Source organism: Podarcis bocagei, assembly GCF_964188305.1.
Source record: "Podarcis bocagei genome assembly, chromosome: W".
Classification (NCBI taxonomy): Eukaryota; Metazoa; Chordata; class Lepidosauria; order Squamata; family Lacertidae; genus Podarcis; species Podarcis bocagei.
In genome coordinates, this window is record NC_138131.1 from 64380397 (window position 1) to 64399609 (window position 19213).

General features: G+C 45.1%; 2 protein-coding genes across 2 annotated transcripts in view; one reads left to right on the top strand and one right to left on the bottom strand.

Moving 5' to 3' along the window:
- Positions 1-1214: 1214 nt before the first annotated feature.
- LOC308578206 (uncharacterized protein) lies at positions 1215-8093 on the bottom strand (the record flags this gene model as incomplete). Its single annotated transcript, XM_081178460.1, has 4 exons — positions 1215-1319; positions 2091-2231; positions 6101-6296; positions 7969-8093. The coding sequence occupies 4 exons, from the start codon at positions 8091-8093 to the stop codon at positions 1215-1217; spliced, it is 567 nt and encodes a 188-aa protein (XP_081034586.1).
- A 2985-nt stretch (positions 8094-11078) lies between these two features.
- The window catches only part of LOC308578207 (uncharacterized protein), a gene marked incomplete at both ends in the record, with an annotated part of 41576 nt that continues 33441 nt past the window's right edge, over positions 11079-19213 (top strand). The window contains one exon of the mRNA XM_081178461.1: positions 11079-11225. Within this exon, the coding sequence (XP_081034587.1) occupies positions 11079-11225 (147 nt within the window). The remainder of the gene's footprint in view (positions 11226-19213) is intronic.

Here is a 19213-nt window from a genome sequence, read left to right on the forward strand (position 1 = left end):
AAACATCTGGTCAGTGTGTCTGGGGCCGAGTCAGGATGGCCATCCATCAACAGATAGAGTTGGGTGTCATGAGCATACTGATGGCAACCCAACCCAAAACTCCGGACAAGCTGGGCGAGGGGGCGCATAAAGATGTTAAAAAGCATCGGGGAGAGAATTGCACCCTGAGGCACTCCACACACCAAGGAGTGGCGCGATGACAATTCCCCCCCAAGCGCCACCCTCTGTCCCCGACCAGAGAGAAACGAGCGCAGCCATTGAAGGACTGTGCCCTGGATCCCCACGTCGGCAAGGCGGTGGTCCAGGAGTTCGTGATCGACCATGTCAAAGGCTGCTGACAGATCTAGAAGAATCAGCAGCCCCGACCCGCCTCGATCCAGCTGCCTGCGGAGATCATCTGTTAGGGCGACCAGAGCCGTCTTGGTCCCATGACCAGCGCAGAAGCCGGACTGGAATGGATCCAAAGCAGATGTTTCATCCAGAAACCTACCAAGCTGTTCAGCAACCGCTCTCTCAATCACCTTACCCAGGAATGGAAGATTCGAAACCGGGCGGTAATTGGATAGATCTAAAGGATCTAATGATGTTTTCTTTAAGAGCAGACACACCACTGCCTCCTTCAGTTCCCCTGGGAATATCCCAGTGCCAAGGGACAAATTGATGATATCCCCCAGGGGGGCCCGCACCTCGTCTGGACACGCTCTAATCAGCCAGGACGGGCACGGGTCAAGAGGACAGGTGGTGGGCTTTCCAGCTCGGAGGAGTCTGTCCACATCGGCTGGGGATATCCGGTCAAAGTGGTCCAATACTGGACCCGAGGACAGTCGAGGGGCCTCCAGTTCCTTTATTGTATCCAAATTGGCAGGGAGGTCATGGCGGAGCAACAGGACCTTCTCCGCAAAAAAGCTCGCAAATGCCTCGCAGCTGTGTGTCGAATTGTTATTTAAATTTGGCTGGCCTTCAAGGGACAAAAAATAAAATAAAAATAAAAATAAAAAATAAAAAACCTAAAAGAAAAAGAGAAAGTGCTTTATCCACAAGAGGAGAGCTTTCCCACAGGCACCAGACCAGCGCATGAGGAGTAATAATAATTATTAACAACAGCAACAATAATTTATTATTTATACCCAGCCACTCTGGGCGGCTTCCAGCAAAAGATTAAAATACAGTAAGGAGGAGCTCTTTCAATCTATTTTCCCCATGGCTTTGGAAGCTCACCTGATGGCCTCCTTGTAGTGCATGAGGGCCTCCTGGAGCTTCCCCTGCTGTTGCAAAACACTGGCTAAATTTGAATGCGCAGCTGCAAACTCCGGGAAGACCTGCGGGGAAGAAGCTCACTCTTAGTTTCCCTGAGAAGCATTCTAAAGAGACGGAGGCCGCTCTTTGAGGCTCAAAGGTTGTGGGCGTGAAATAAATCCTCATTTGGATTGACTTGCAAAAATTAAGGAGGAGGAGGAACCTATGGACTGCCTTTTTAGCATGCATAGGAAATACTGTTGGGAGATCAGACTGTCAAATGACCAATGCCGTATTTTAAAGAGCCCCTCTTTGATGCTCAAATGTGGCAGGGGCTGGCTGCAAAATAAATCACCGTTTGGAATGATTTGTGGTAATGATAATAATAATAATAATAATAATAATAATAATAATAATAATAATAATAATAATAATGGGCCTATGAACTGCCTTTTTCGTACGCATAGGAAATACTGTTAGAAAATAAGACTGTCAGGGGATCAAGCTCAGCCGACACAGAGAACAGCATGTGCCCAGCTTTTATTTCAATTTCTGTACCGTTCCTTAACACCTTGCATTGTTCTTCTGATGAAAAAGCAGATTTTTGGTCATTCCAGGAGGCCTAGGAATATAAAAAGGGGGACAGACCCTCTTCCTTCCAAAAGGGACTTATCGGACCATGCTTTGTCGAGCCTCAAAATGCTACTTCACTTTCACTTCTTCACCATTATTTCCGTTATTGATCAAGAAAAATTTGATCGGCGATTTTTAAAAAGACCCAGACTAGGAGTCCAGGGTATGCATGCCTAACCCTTATATGTCAATTTAATTGTTGTAATTCTCCACGCACGTACCTCAAGAGCTTTCCGGTAGAGGCGGACAGCCTCCTCGATATTCCCTTGTTCTCGCTTGATGTTCGCCAGGTTATTAAGAGAATCCGCGTGAGTCGGACATAAACGGAGAGCTGTATTGTAGCATTCCTCGGCTTCGGCAACCTTCGAAACACAAAACAGAGTTTTTACACGAATATTAGTATGTCTTTCACAGGAGCCCAAAAGGCTGCTCTGTGATGTGATGGCTGGATTGAGGTTTGATACGGCCCCTCAGCTCCTGACAGTAACTTGGTATTAGAGCGGTTCATAAAAAACTCTTTTTTTGAAAATGCCTGCTCCAAAGTTCTTCTCTTACCAACAGTAGAGATTATATAGCTATATCTGGAATGGCATGCATATCAGTTAATATCTTTTATATATATATGCCAGCTGTCCTTTGTCAACAACCAATTGTTGCTGTTTTTTATATTGAATATATGCTATATGGTAACTGTTGCACCTCATAGGTAACTCAAGCCTTCTGCACGTCACAAAAGATGTATTTTATCAAAGTCATTGTTGAACTGAAATACAATTAAGAAGTATATTAATAGTGAAATGCAATTAAGAAGAAGCATATTAACAGTAAAACCCCACAATTGTTGAGCCTTTTTTAAGGATTTGACCCCAGAGGTGCTGACCTTTTTTTAGGATTAAAGTTCTTGAGCTTTTTGGGGGGAAGTTTTGCCCTAGTAAATAAACCGCCACGAGGGCCGGATTAAATCGACCAGAGGGCCAGATTAGGCCCCTGAACTGGACTTTGGACATGCCTGGTCTAAAAGAACATTGGGAAAATTTAAAACAATTTATTGAATGTACAGCACTAATTAAAAATTTAACGAAGGTGACGTATAGGTGGTATTTGACGCCGACTAAACTTGCTAAAATATATATAACTCAAGATAAGGCACGCTGTAGCACCCTGCTTGTGGTTAACGCTTAGCTGGAATGAAATATTCAACGCAGCAACAGAGAAATTAAAATAATAATTTATTTGTCAGACAAATAAATGAGAGGCACAGTGGTATATGGTTACCAAGCTCTGGCCTGGCCTCCTGCCATTATGGCCAGCACTTATATTCCCTTAATCCAGCCCCCTTTGCTCCTCCTGTGGCTGCCTCTGTTCAATCAGCCTGGTTGAATTTCCTATTGGCTGATTGCTATAACCAATTCTAAAAGATACACCCATATCCTCCTGTCCTTATATGTCCTTATATGTCCTTATATGGAACACAAAGAGCTATATATTGTTACATCTATAAATGACAAATAAGTAGTAATATATCTTACATGTGTCTCAACAAGGAATCTTAATTACCAGCTCACCTCTTGCCTTCCTTGCCCTCCAAAACAGATGGTTAATAATTTTAAATTTTTATCTTGAACAGATGTCAGAGACCTTGGGTTCATATTCTCATGCATCATCAATGAAATATCTCCTTTTGGAGGTCTTTAAACAAAGGCCTGACAGCCATTTGTCATGAGTGCTCGATTGGCGTCTCCTGTCTGGCAGGGGGCTAGGCTGGTGGCTGACTTAATTTCAGGATAAATACAACTCTTACAACTATATGAAATAAGAATCTAGCATTTCTTAAATCTTTTGCATAATTACATTTAAGCCAGCATATTTCATACATTATCATAGATAGCTTTTTAGAAGGATAAACTTCCTCAAAGTAAAAAGGAAGGAACAGTTTACAGCCTCAAAATAAAATAGGAAAAAAGCCTCTTCCCCTGTTTACACTCCCCCCCTTCTCCAGCCAGTTGCTTTGTTTTCCATGTGCTCTTGGCCTTTTGTCCTGTGGCTCAAGTTTAACGGTTTTATTTTACTATTTACCCATTCCTAATTATGTTTGGTCTATGTAACCTTGTTCTTAACCTGTAATTCCCTTTTTACGACTTTGAGAATTGTTTTCTGCTATAAATCAAGGGGCCCCTTGTCTAGGAGGAAAACATTGCCAAGGTTCTCTAAACAGCTGGCATGAAACATTTGAAAATCTAAGCCCATTTAATTTAGGAACCTGATCAAGATATAAGCCAATATATGCCTTGATTAAAAATGCAGTCTATATTCAGATGCCACAACGCTAGAAGTGCAAGGAGAAGGAAGGGAATTTCGTCCATAGGTGGTGGATGTGCACTAAAGTCAAAGTCTACTGGGATATGATTTACAAAGAATTGAAAAAGATCTTTAAATATACTGTTATTAAAAAAACCAGAGGCTATTCTATTGGGTATTGTGGGAGAAGAAATTCCAAAAGTAGACTTATGTATGCTACCATAGCTGTAAGGACATTTTTAGCCCAGAAATGCAAGCGGCAGGAACTTCCAATTTTGGAAGAATGGCAGACAAAAACAATTGAATATGCAGAACTGGCAAAGCTGGCAGTGAAAATCCGAAATCGGCGCGACAAACTGTTTGAAAAGGACTGGAGTAAATTTATAAAAGATGTGAAAGAACATCTGAGAATGTTTGCTGGTTTGATTTAAAATATTTTGTCATGATAATTTTTGAAAGTGATTTACAAATGCTAAAGTAAATTGTTTTAAGTAGAGTAAGAAGGTAAATAGGGCGATATATGTTCAGGTAGGCAGCTGTGGTGGTCTAACGCAATTGAAATATATAAAAAATATATAAATTGTCCAGTAGCACATTGCAGACCAACTCAGTTTGGTCTTGGTAGAAGCTTTTGTATCTGAAGAAGTGGACCTGCATACAAAAAATTATACCAAGAAGAAGCCAAGTTTAGCAAGCCCTGTTTAGGGAAGCTTTTAATGTTTGACGGACTATTGTATTTTAATATTTTGTCGCCAAGAGTGGCTGGGGAAACCCAGCCAGATAGGCGGGGTATAAATTTATTATTATTATTATTATTATTATTATTATTATTATTATTATTATTATTATTATTATTATTATTATTATCATCATCATCAGGTGCTACTGGACAATTTTTAAAGGGTGATATAGAAATGCTAAGAGGATCGTGACTGCTTAAGAAAGCCAGGGAGTGGGAGCGGGGGAGGGGGGAGGGGAGTCGACGCTTGGTATGAGCAAAGTTGTATGTGACGATATGACAAAGGAAAAAATAAAAGAGGACTTCTTCTAGGTTCTGTACCCCAAATCCCCCCCCCAAAGAGCCCAATTTCGAGGTCACCATCATCCGGAAGGCTTTTTTCAGCAAACCCTCTGACATACAGAAAGCAAAAGGGACCGGTTTCATTTTCTTTTTTTAATTTTTATTTTATTTATAACATAGTCCACAACAACTCATACATACAAACAGACCCACCACCATTGACTAATTATCAAAATTAAACTCCTATCCCCTTACACAAAGAAAACATAACATAAAAATAAAAGACTTTATTCTGTTAAATGGCCGCCTTATTTACCTCTTGTATACTATTTCTTTTGTATGGGATTATTACAATTTTTCCTAATTATGACTTAAACCACAAAGTCTCCTGTAGAAATTAATTGAAACAAGTCCAAGTGTATATTTTGGGGCACTGTTTGGTAAAGTATTCTCTGCATTTTCCCCATTCCTTTTGGAATTCTTGTCTGGGTTGTGCCCTAATTGTCTCTGTTAATCTGGCCAATTCAGCATGGGGTAAAAGCCTAAGAAAAAGCTAAACAACTTCAATCCTAAAAAAAGTTCAACAATTTAAACCCTAAGAAAAGAGCTCAACAACTTCAATCCTTAAAAAAAGTAAACAACTTTGGTCGGCCCTTATGGCCCTTCACTTCATCAAATCTGGCCCTCTTTGAAAAAAGTTTGGACACCACTGCCTAATAGGAAAGTTTCTGTATTTTTTTTTCACAGGCCCACCAGAAATGTATAAGTGTCCCTTCTTCTTTACTGCACCTCCAGCACAGTTTTTTTGTTTTATACATTTTAGCTATTTTGGCAGGTGTTAAGTACCATCTATAAAACATCTTTTATATAGATGTTCCCCCCACCCCAAGGCAAAAGGGACCAGTTTCTTACGCTGCCTTTCTCTTTCAGCGCGTTGGCCAGGTTGCAGTAGGCGTCAGGGAAGTGGGGCTGGAGCTCAATGGCCCTCTTGTAGGTATCGATTGCCAGATCGATCAGCCCCTGTTCGTAATACACACATGCCAGGTTGCCGTGGACAACAGCGTGGTTGGGACTCAGGCTCAGGGCCCGTAGGTAGGCTGCAACGGCTCTGAAATGAGATCAAGGACTGGTTCAGTTTCATTGTCACCAGGGTGGATAAAAATCTGTTTTTTAAAAAATAAAATGCTTTGGGAGGACGATTAAGAGGATCGAGGCGGGCCGGGACTGCTGATTCTTTTAGATTTGTTAGCGGCCTTCGACATGGTCGATCACAAACTTTTGGACCACCGCCTTGCCAACGTGGGGATTCAGGGCACAGTCAGACAATGGCTGTGCTCCTTTATCTCAGGTCGGGGACAGAGGGTGGCGCTAGGGAGGGAGTTGTCGCTGCGGCACTCCTTGTTGTGTGGAGTGCCGCAGGGCACAATCCTTTCCCAGATGCTTTTCAATATCTTTATGCGCCCCCTTGCCCAGATTGTCCGGAGTTTAGGGCTGAGTTGTCGTCAATATGCTGATGACACCCAACTTTATCTGTCAATGGACTCGGCCCCAGACACACTGACCAGATGCTTGGAAGCCGTGGCTGGGTGGCTGCGTGGGAGCCAGTTGAAGTTAAATCCTTCGAAGACAGAGGTCCTCTGGCTGGGTCAGGACAACATGGGGTTGGGGGGCCAACTCCCATCTCTTGTGGGGGCGCAATTAGTGCCAGAGCCTTCTGTCAAGAGCTTGGGTGTAACCTTCGATGCCTCTCTTTCCATGGAGGCACAGGTTGCAGCCACAGCAAAGGTGGCATTTTTCCACCTCCGCCGTATTAAGGAATTGGTTCCTTACCTTTCTCGCCCTGATCTGGCCAGTGATCCATGCGATGGTCACCTCCAGGCTTGATTATTTTAACTCGCTCTATGCTTAGACTCACTCTGACACCCTATATGGGATTTGGTATATAAATTTTCCCGTGGCTTTTTTGCTGGCCCATGTAGCACCAGCATGGATAGCTGGCTTGGGTGAATAGCTGATGTTTCCTCCCTTTGTAGTCTTGATGAGGCTGCATTTTAAGCTGTATTTTAATTAACTGGGGTTTTTTTCTATTCTATTTTATTGTAATTTATATTTGGTGTTAGCCGCCCTGAGCCCGGCCCTGGCCAGTGAGAGCGGGGTAGAAATAAATAAATAAATAAATAATTCGGGGAAGAATTATTTGTTTTAAGTTTTTCATGTGTGCGAAAACTCAGTCCAAGTTTTTCTTGGGGAAAAAATGTTTCAGCACATCAGTTAAGCAACATGGATACATATGCTACCATGTTACTGTTTTAGTGAAATAAATTGCTTAAATTGTTATGAAGGAAATGTTTCTTTTCTCCTTCCAATCAAGTGCAGCAGAAAAGTTGTTCAAATAAAAAGTGTTCACTTATTAAAACTCACCATCATTTCGTCACAATCGGGCTGTATATAGCAGAACCAAATCATTTTGATATAACTGTAGAAAAGACTCTGAAGTTAGGATTCCAAAAAGGAAACCTGCCTCCGTTTGTCAATATTAAGAGGATGCCAGCAAGGCTGAACCTTCCGGTAAAAGGGGGATTTAAATCAAGTCTTATGGATTTGGGATTTAAATCAATTTGCTTTAAATAAAATCAACCCTCTAGGCATCAATGGGAGTTAGTTTGGGTATGGGTGCAACCACTAAACTGAGAATATAAGACGTAATGTGATTATACGCAAAACCAATAAAAAACATTTATATAAAAAAGAGAATATAAGCTCTATGCCTATTTGCTTACCTGTCAAATATACGCGCCTCCTTCAAGACGTTCCCCAGATTAATGTAAGCATCCAGGAAGTTGGGGTCCAGGGTCACCGCCTGAAAATATTTAAGATAATAGATTTTTGTTACTAATACAGTCATACCTCAGGTTGAAGTAGCTGCGGGTTAAGCATTTTCGGGTTGTGCTCCGTGGCGACCTAGAAGTAACAGAGCCCGTTACTTCCGGGTTCTGCAGCTTGCGCACGTGCAGACACTCAAAATGATGCCACACGCATCTACGGAAGCAGCAAATTGTGACCCGAGCATGTTCGCTTCAGGATGCGAACGGGGCCCCGGAACGGATCCCGTTCGCATCCAGAGGTACCACTGTATAACAGCATGGTTACTTTTAAATAAGTGGGTCAACTTTGACCTAGGCTGCCTCCTACCTACCTTCCTACCTTATCGATCTACCGACTTTATCTTATTATCTATCTACTTGCCTACCTATCTTATCTATCTATCTATCTATCTATCTATCTATCTATCTATCTATCTACCTACCCTATCTATCAAATCTATCTACCTACCTACCATCTAATCCAGGTGTGGCCCAACTTGGTCCTCCAACCCCCATCATCCCTACCTAACAGGACCAGTGGTCAGGGACAATGTGAGTTGTAGTCCCAAAACAGCTGGAGGGCCAGGTTTGGCCATGCCTGAATCTATCTACCTACTCAATCAATCAATCTAACTAATCTATCTATCCATCTACCAACCTTTCTTATATATGTATCTATCTAATCTACCTACCTAATCTATCTATCTAATCTAATCTAATCTAATCTAATCTAACTATCTATCATCTATCTAATCCAGTGTTTCCCAACCTTTTTTGGGCAAAGGCACACTTGTTTGATGAAAAAAATCTCGAGGCACACCACCATTACAGCCCCGTGACGTCAGCGCGCAGCGTCACTTGAGCTCCTTCTCCTGCTCGTTCAGGGCCGCAGTGGCGTAGCGTGGGTTGTCAGCACCCGGGACAATGCAAGTAATTTGCGCCCCCTAACCCGTGGATTTGCGCCCCCTAACACTAACCCCCAGATGTTGCGCCCGGTGTGGCCGGCCCCCCCTGCACCCCCCACGCTAGGCCACTGATCCATAGCTAAAAGCAGAAGTCGACAAATGTGTCCTGTTTTTTGCTCTTCAAAATGTGGCAACCCGAAGACCCCCAGGGACCGTCCAACCAGCCTAGGAAGTGTGCTCTGGTCGCGGGGGAGGAGACACGAGGCATTGCCATCCACACCTGGAATTGAGGAGGAGCTGGAAAGGTCCTTTGGTTTCACACCCAGGACCCATTTTTTCTCTCTTCTTTTGAGAAAGGGGTGGGAAACGGGATTTGGAGGGCGCATGTGTGCGTGTAGCTGAGCTCCAGTTGCTCTGGGCATTTCTGGACGGGGCCGGTAGCGTCTCTCCTAACCCCTCCCCACCCCGGTCTCCAGCCCCCCCCCCCGCCCAAAGGCTTCCCCCTACCTGGCCAAAGTTCCACCCGAAGCTGGAGATGCGGTTCGCGCTGCCCACGAAGAGGACGCCGAACTCGGAGAGGACGTATTCCTTGCGCTCAGCGCAGCGGCGCAGCTAGCCGCTCAGGGGCCCGGGGCGGCGCGCGCGTCCTGCAGCCAGGGGCGAGTGCCATGGGGGCGAGCCATGGCAGGGCGCGCTGCGTGGAGCCTCGCTGCAGCCTCCCCCTCAGCTGTAGGGAGGCTGAGGCGGTGGGCAGAGGCCAGAGCGGAGCTTGCGGGCAGTTCGCCCGCAGACGCATGGCTCAGGCACGCTGCAGGCACCGAGGTGTGGCGCCCAGTGCCCCCCGCCTCGCCTAGCTACCAGTGGCATAGGAAGGGGTCTGCGGTGGGTGCGGGGCTGAAAGGACAGACAAGGCTCCAGCAACCACCCCCACCGCCAAGTCCGCCGGTCCTGCAATCCCTTGCACGCTGACTTGGAAGTACAGTGGTACCTCGGGTTACATACGCTTCAGGTTACAGACTCCGCTAACCCAGAAATAGTACCTCGGGAGGGGCAGAGAGCTGCGAGTGCGCCCCCCGCAGATGTTGCGCCCAGTGCGGCCGGCCCCCCCTGCACCCCCCACGCTACGCCACTGCAGGGCCGGGTCGCCGCCGTGAGGGAAGGGCGCCGGGGCGCTGCTGCTGCTGCTGCTGCCGCCGCCGCTCCCGGCAGGCATGGGCCCAGCTGAGGCGGCGGCGGCTGTTGTGGTGGTGGCGGCGATAGCGGGCGGAGGAGGGAGCGGCGGCGGGGCCGAGGTAGCCGGCGGCGGCGGGGGAGGCGGCGGCGGTGGAGCAGGAGGGCGGCCGAGGCCGGTGAGGGAGTAGGGTTGCCCGGGGCTTGAGGAGCAGTCGCCGGGAGTTGCTGCTGCTGTTGCTGCTGCTGCCCGGACATGCCGGCCACCTCCTTGTCCGCTGTCTCGCGCTCCTCCCTTTTGCGCGCGCTGCCCCACCGCTGCCCCATTGGCCGGGTCCTGTCAGCTGATCCTGTGTTATTTCCTATGTGTGTGTGTGAGGGGAGAATGGAGAGAGAAACCTCGGCACCACCACCGCGGAGCCGCCCCCGGCTCGACGCGGATCCTCGCCGCCGCCGCCCCGCCTCTCGCCGCCCGACTCGCCCGCCTCCCTCCCACGGCACACCAGGCAATCTCTCGCGGCACACTAGTGTGCCGCGGAACACCGGTTGGGAAACACTGATCTAATCTATCTATGCAAGGAATATCAACTGTACGAGAAATGGTACCAACTAATGGTACTAACAGGACACCGGAGGCCCATTGCAGCTGAAAAAATGCCTCCAGTTTTAATATAAAAAAGAATGGGAAACGTTTATTGCATATTGACAAAAGCAGTGCACACAGGTTAATACATTAGCAGGATTAATTTTTTTTAAAAACCCCACCTGTAATGGTTAAATTTAAAGTAGAATCATAGAATCATACAGCTGGAATAGACCACAAGGGCCATCGAGTCCAACCCTCTGCCAAGCAGGAAACACCATCAGAGCACTCCTGACATATGGTTGTCAAGCCTCTGCTAACTGGGACTTTTCTCTTGCTTTTCTTTTGTGCAAATACCCCCTTCCCCCTGTACCTACCTACCTCTCGACCCTCCCAAGGCCTGCTACCTGAAAGCCATCGAGACCCAACCCAACTTTGCTGTGGCATGGAGTAACCTCGGCTGTGTGTTCAATGCGCAAGGGGAAATCTGGCTGGCGATTCATCACTTTGAGAAGGTAACTGTTACAGAGTTTCTGGGCTCTAGATGGGAAGGCCTGGAAAAATAATGATAATGATAACAATCCAATATAAGCCCCATTAATTGGGCTAGTAGCGTTCTCTCTTCTTCTGTTAAATAATGTTTTATTAATTTTTCATTAATCACAATCCATTAGAAGCCCCATTAATTGGGTTAGTAGCGTTCTCTCTTCTTCTTTTAAAGAATTTATTATTTTCATTCATAGCAATCTGATTTAAGCCCTATTAATTGGGCAAGTGGCATTCTCTTTGTAAATTATTTTTTCATTAATTTTTTCATTAATAACAATCCCATATGAGCCCCATTAATTGGGCTAGTGACATTCTCTTTTTAAATTATTTTTTATTAATTTTTTTATTAATAACAATCAAATATAAGCCACATTAATTGGGCTAGTAGCATTCTCTCTTCTTTTAAATATTTTTTTATCATTTCTTTCATGAATAACCTGATCTAAGCCCCATTAATTGGGCAAGTAGCATTCTCTTTTGAAATATTTTTTTACTAATTTTTTTCATTCATAACAATCCAATTTAAGCCCCATTGGGCTAGTTGCATTCTTGCTGCCGTCGTTGCAGACATAAGAAGTCTTATACCTAGTGAGAAGGCTTCTGGCTTTTTTGACAAATGTATTTTCAAACATTTTCTTTAAATTCATCATATATTATTTCCCAGAAAGCCTTGACCAATGTCACATAATAACAGATGCATATTAGTATATCGCTGCTTCGCAAGATGTTGCAGGGCTGAATGAAGTGGTTTGTAATAACACTGTCAAAATTGGATGCAATTTTTAAATATATACAGTGGTACCTCGTTTTACATAGACTTCAGGTTATACACTCCGCTAACCCAGAAATCGTGCTTCAGGTTAAGAACTTTGCTTCAGGATGAGAACAGAAATCGTGCTCTGGCGGCTCAATGGTAGCAGGAGGCCCCATTAGCTAAAGTTCAGGTTAAGAACAATTTCAGGTTAGCAAAGAAGGAAAACTACCCAAGACTTTCTTTTCAATGACGAAAAACTGTAATCTAATTGATGTTTGGAGACTTAGACATCCACTGGAGAAACAGTTTACATTTTATTCGGAACCAAATCAGTCAATGTCAAGAATAGATCAAATTTGGGTCTCGAATGAACTAACTCCAAGAATTCGGCAAATTGAAATTCAGCCAAGAGTAATTTCAGACCACAGTCCAATAAAATTGGAAATTAAAGGTTATGAAGAAAGATCATTTAGATGGAGAATTAACGATTACCTCTTGGGTGATCAAAAAATCATACAAGAGGCGCAAAAGAAGTTGATGGAATATTTTATGGACAATGCCAATAAGTCAGGTAAATGGCTCGCGTGGCAAATTAAGAAAAGAAAGGAACAAAACATAATCAACAAAATTATTGTGGATGGAGAAGAGATTGAGAACCCGAAAGGCATTAGAAAAGGATTCTTGGACTTTTATAATCATTTGTACAGCAACAGAGAAAAGAACAATTTGAAGAGAATAGAAAGATATTTAAAAGAAAAAAAGGTGCAAAAGATCCCGACAGAAAAGAAAGACAGACTGAATGCCCCAATTGAGAATGAGGAAATAATAGAGGTCATAAAAGAATTGAAAAAAGGAAAGGCTCCAGGACCAGATGGATTTACAGCCAGTTATTACAAAGAATTGAGGCACACCCTGACGGTACCACTGAAAGAAGTTATGAATAATATTTTGAAGGAAAAAGATATTCTGGAAACTTGGAAAGAAGCCTTCATCATACTTATTCCCAAGCAAGATTCTGATTTAACACACGATCTCATTGTTAAACACAGACTATAAGATTTTTGCTGGAATATTAGCAAAAAGATTAAAAAAGGTATTGAGAGAATTTATTCACGATGATCAAGCAGGGTTTCTTCCAGGCAGGCAGATGAAACATAATGTGAGAAATATAATAAATGTTTTGTAATATCTGTCTGCTAGGAATGAGAAACAAGCTATACTAATGTTTGTAGATGCGGAGAAGGCATTTGATAATACAGTGGTGCCTCGCAAGACGAAATTAATTCATTCCGCAAGTTTTTTCTTCTTGCGAGTTTTTCGTCTTGCGAAGCACCGTTTCCCATAGGAATGCATTGAAAATCAATTAATGCGTTCCTATGGAAACCGCTTTCAAGGCTGGCGGTGCGGAGAAGGGCTTTTCTCCCCACCGCAAGCCTTCAGGACAGATACGGGAACAGAGGGGAAGGGGCGCAGCGCTTCTCCTCTGTTCCCGGGGCTTGCGGTGGGAGGAGGGTTTTTCCTCCCCACCGCCAACATTCAGAACAGCATTCTGAATGTTGGCGGTGGGAAGGAAAACCCTCCTCCCACCGCAAGTCTTCAGGACAGCCACCCGAAGGCTGGCGCGGGGAGAAGGTCTCTCCGCCCCACCGCCAGCCTTCGGAGAGCCTTCCGAAGCCTGGCGGCGGGAGGAGGTCTCTCCGCCCCACCGCCAGGCTTCGGAGCAGCCTTCTGAAGGCTGGCGGTGGGGCGGAGAGACCTTCTCCCGCCGCCAGGCTTCGGAGCAGCCTTCTGAAGGCTGGCGGTGGGGCAGAGAGACCTCCTCCCGCCGCCAGGCTTCGGAGCATCCTTCCGAAGCCTGGCGGCGGGAGGAGGTTTCTCCACCCCACCGCCAGGCTTCAGAGCAGCCTTCCAAAGGCTGGCGGCGGGAGGAGGTCTCCACACCACCGCCAGCCTTCGGAGGAGGTCCGAGGACAGTGGGGAAGACGTGCTGCGCTTCCCCGCTGTCCCGGAGATTTCCCTATGGGCTTTCGTCTTGCGAAGGAAGCCCATAGGGAAATTCGTTTTGCGAAGCGCCTCCAAAACGGAAAACCCTTTCGTCTAGCGGGTTTTCCGTCTTGCGAGGCATTCGTCTTGCGAGGCACCACTGTATATCATGGGAATTTGTGTTAAAAAATTTAGAATTTATGGAAGTGGGGAACGATTTCTATAATGGAATAAGGGCGATTTATACAGAGCAAAGAGCTAAATTGATTGTGAATAATGTAATAACAGAAGAAGTGAAGATATGGAAGGGTATAAGACAGGGTTGTCCTCTCTCGCCACTGTTATTCATAATGGTTCTGGAAGTCCTCTTGAGTGCAATTAGACGAAATGAATTAATAAAAGGGGTGACAGTAGGTCAAAACGAATATAAAGTTAAAGCCTTTGCTGATGACCTGGTAATAACGATAGAAGATCCTTTAAAGAGTTTAAATGTGGAGATGGAATTTGGCAAGGTGGCCGGGTTTATATTAAATGTGGGAACCAGTTGACGGAAACCAGCCGTCATTTTGGGGTGCAAGGCAAAGAAAAAACACACACAAAGGCAAATGTCTCCATGGACGGAGGGCAAAAAAGCTCCTTCCTCTCTCTCCTCCGATTTTATTATCCTTTGTTCTCTCCAGCCGCATGGCAGCATTCCAATGTCTCACGTTACCTCATCCGGTCAAGCTTTAACCCACCCACAAACCATATAGGGTTACAGTGCCCAGAGGGGAGAACCTAACTCCTTATAGGGTCAATACATTCTAATACATTGTAAGCTCAGAGTGCTGGTCACCGAGGTCAGCAAGGCACCAGGTGGCACTACAAGCCTTTTCCATGACTTCCTGGCTCCCACATGCCCTCTTTCTTTATTTATTTAATCAGAGTCATATATGTCAGTACCAATACGGTTATATCGAGCGCGATAGGCGACTCTTGTGAGACCGGAAGCGGGCCGCGGACTGGAGAACCATGCAGTACATACAGAAATTAAAGAAGGAATACATTGTATACAGCAACACAAAATAATGCAAATAACTACTATAATGATCACTAAAATCAATAAATGTCGAAGCCAACTTCCATCCGGAAGCCAAGAATATAACCATGCCCATGGATCAACGGAAGGAGGGGGGGCAAACGGATTGTGGGCTACCATGGTTTCCATATGGTCGATTGTCGCAGATATGCTGACATTATTATCAGGAATAAACATGCAACAGTGAGAATGAACAAGCGCACAAACTCCTCCTTTTGAAGCTAAAATCACATTCAAAGTATAACGATTCTGTAAAACCACTTCTCTCATTGCAGACACCTCCTGGTTGAGTTCCTTCAAAGCTTTTATGGTATCATTGAATAATCCTTCAGTCCAATTTGCTAGCCGATGGAGGTCCCTATAGTTCATTGCTGCACCCACCGAGGGCAGCAAGGCCCGAGAGACCTGGGTACCGATATATTGATTTATGGGTGAATTTACCTCCCGACGATTTCGTAGTCTAAGAGAAGATGGTAACTTATCAACCTTATACAACAACGGAACCACGAGACCCAATGTACATGTGCCTGTGAGGTTTCGAGGAATGGCTTTGTATGCTTTTTCGCCACAAAGCAACCATAACTCTCTTTGGAGTAAATAGCTGATATTACTACTCTGTTGGGACCAATTAAAGGCTTCAGTAAATAAGGAACTGATATGAAATTGCTCATCTGTGGCATTTGCTAAGCCAGGGATAGAAGAATTCAGACTCCAATTTGCATGGTAGGTTTCTTTCCTAGTTTTTAGCCATGCACTGCTATCGCTTCTAAAGCACTGAGATTGGTCACTGTATGTTCCTGTAAGAGAACAAGAGCTATTAAACATGAATTTCAATGTATATTGACAGTTTGGATATATGCCCCATGATTCTTTCCCCTCTTTAATTTGAAAACAAATGGGGGCAGGCTCATGGAGGGTCAATTGTACTGGAGGCCAAAAAGTTTGCTTAGGGGATATAATATCAGTAAATTGAAAAGATCCATTGACAGGCACGCCATGAAGCATTATGCCTGAATGACTGGCAAAGGGCGGCATGTGCATACATAACCAACATTTAGAAGCATGCAATAAACTGGTAAACTTAATCATATCTTGTACAAAAATATTATTCCTCCATATCTTATGATAATTTTCTCCCCTAAAAGTCTTATTCAACAATGCTGTTCTTATAGTTCGAGAGTGGCTGAGCCGTGGATACTGCCAGCCAGAGTAGGATTCAGGCGACAGCTGCTTGCCAGCCGATAAGGTGAAATATGGTGGCTGCAACTGGATTGTGTCGTCTGCTTCTCATCCTTGTATAATGATGCAGCAAAAGATGGCAAGGCAAATGGTTAGGAAGGCACTTCTGTAGTTGAAGGGACTCGCCATGGCCGCACGCATCGAGCTGGAACCCACAAAGGCTTGTCCTCGACGTCCACTGCCGCGTACCCTCGTCCCCACGTGATCAGCGGAACAGGTCCATGCCACGCGGGATCAGGCAAGCGTCGGTACACCACCAAGGGGCGGGGGAGTGCCTCCTCCTTCCTAAAATGCAATTCCGCGGGAGTATGGGTCCTATTATGTGGATATAAAAGATGGTTAAGTACAAAAAGAACTTGGTGAACAGCCGAAGGGATATCTGCCGTTGGTATGCTTCGGCCGCCAAGCTGTTTAAGCAATAGTGTTTTGAACGTCAGGTGTGCTCTTTCCACTATAGCTTGACCTGTGGAGTTAAAGGGTATGCCATGAGTTAATTTCACATTCCACAACATACAAAATTCCGAAAATGTTTTAGAAATATATGCTGGACCATTATCAGTTTTGATACGCGCAGGTTTACCCATGACTGAGAAACAGCGGATAGTGTGCTGAATGACATGCCGAGCTGTTTCCCCCCTCATGGGCGTAGCCCATATGAATCCAGAGTGGGTGTCCACCGTGAGGTGAACCTTGGAGAGTGGAGCCAACACAGGTGTGTGTGTGACATCCATCTGCCAACACGCCAATGCAGACGTGCCCCTAGGATTGACAGCATCAAAAGGAATGGCCAGCTGAGATTTAGAACAAGAAGCACATTGGGAAACTATATCCCTTGCTTGGGCCAAAGGAATAGAAAAATGCTTTGCCAATGCTTTCGCAGGAAGGTGAAAGGTGTTATGACCTAGTATAGGGTCAGAAAAGAGAGAAAAGGTAGAAATGTCCCTCAGAGCCACATCTGCTCTTGCATTGCCCTCTGCTAAATACCCTGGGTGTGATGTGTGGGAGCGAAGATGTGCAACATAATAAGATAACTCTCTGTGCTGAAGTAAGGCCTGCAGGCCAAGAAACAAGGAAAACAAGTCAGAATCCAAGGAAGGAGTTATATAAGATATTGGTAAACTAGCAAAAAGGCGATATACATACTGAGTATCCACAATAAGATTGAAAGGTTGAGTAGGAAAGGATTGAAAGGCAAGAATCACAGCTGCTAGCTCAGCTCACTGGGCAGAAGACTGTGGAGGGGTATATAAACATTTCCATTTTCCTCCCTCCTCCCATGTCACCACCCCCCTACTTCTTGTTCTATCCATGAAGAGGGTTAGTGCAGAGGGGAGAGGTGTGAGAGACAAGGGGGTAGCCAAACATAGGTGACCTGTGTCAGAAATGTCAAACGGTCATCCTTTGGAGGGTTAAAAATGATGACACCTATAAAATCAGCTAAAGCAATTTGCACGTGAACGTCCTTTGATAACAATGTCTGATGTGGATTCAATTACTGAATAAATGTTCTTCGGTGGGGTATGTGGTAGATGTAACCATTCTATAATGCAGATAGTCTTCTTCTTGTTCCGCCTGAGCATATAAAATTCCTGTTGGCAACGATGTAGCAAATACGGCCAGGTGCAGCTCGTGTGCAGCACCTCTAGGTGGCGCATGTGGAAAGGTTTCAATGCTTCACCCACAAAATGTTGACAAAGTGTAGGGGAGTTCCGCATGCCTTGAGGACAATCCACTGATAACGTTGCGAATCGTGATATACTGGCAATGTAAAAGCAAACTGTTCCTTGTCTGCTGGAGCCAGTGGGATGAAGATGGTTCAATGTGGCCGAAAGTCAATTGTTCAGAGATAAGCTGTTCAGAAACAGGATGGTGCCATTGCTGCGGATTTTTCTTTTGGTGGAGGCCACCGTTCTACCCACATTGAGGTATCGGTGATCCTGGTTCGCCACGCTGGAAACGTTGTATCGGTGGCTACAGGCTGGTTTTCATTGAGCGCTGCTGCTAGCAGATGAATCTTGTGGGTGGCTGTATCACCAGACTGACAAATGCGAAGCATGGCTGCTGTGTCTGTGGCAGGATTGTGTATTATCGGTCTTAACGCAACCTTACAATCCTCTTTGGCATATTCAAAGGCCAATTGTTTGATAATTATTTGTTTGGCTTCAGGATTTTCAATTTGTCTACTCACTGCTGTAATCAGCCTGTCCATAAAGGAAGAATATGATTCTCTTGCCTCTTGCCTGATTGAACCCCACCTTGATTGAATACTGGTGGGTTCTGGGATTTTTCTCATTGCTTGTTGAGCAGCAAGAGCAGTATCCCTCAATAAAATCTGCAGCAGTGTGGCTTGTACTGAAGCCTGAGCAAAGGGCCCACGGCCCATCATAGCATCCATCACATCTGCGAGGGTAATATTAGGATTATTCCCTCTTGCTTGTTGCAGTAAGGCAGGAGCATAACCATGACAGGCGATTTCCCATTCATGAGCAAATAATACACCAGCTGATGGAGGTAAAACTGTACGTGCCAAAAGCTTGATGTCATCTGGAACCAACAGCTGGGCTAATGTGGCTTCCAAAAGAGCCTGTGTGAATGGTGCTTGCAGTCCATTTGTCCTGACTGACAATTGGAGCTCTTTCAAGATTTTAAAGTCAAAAGGTTGGTGCTGGGCTTGAGTTCCTGCTGGAGCACCAGCAGGGGGCACAATAACAGGGAATGCCATGGTATCCTGAGATAAGGAACAGGCAAGGGCTGCACGTTGAAAGGGGGTAGCTGGTTCTGCTGCTGAAAGAGCAGGGTCATTTCCAGCCAGACCACGATATTTTTGCAGGATTGGGTCCTCTAGTGAGGAACTATAATCTGGAGGCTTGGGTTCTGGAGCTGCTGGCAGGGCAAGGATT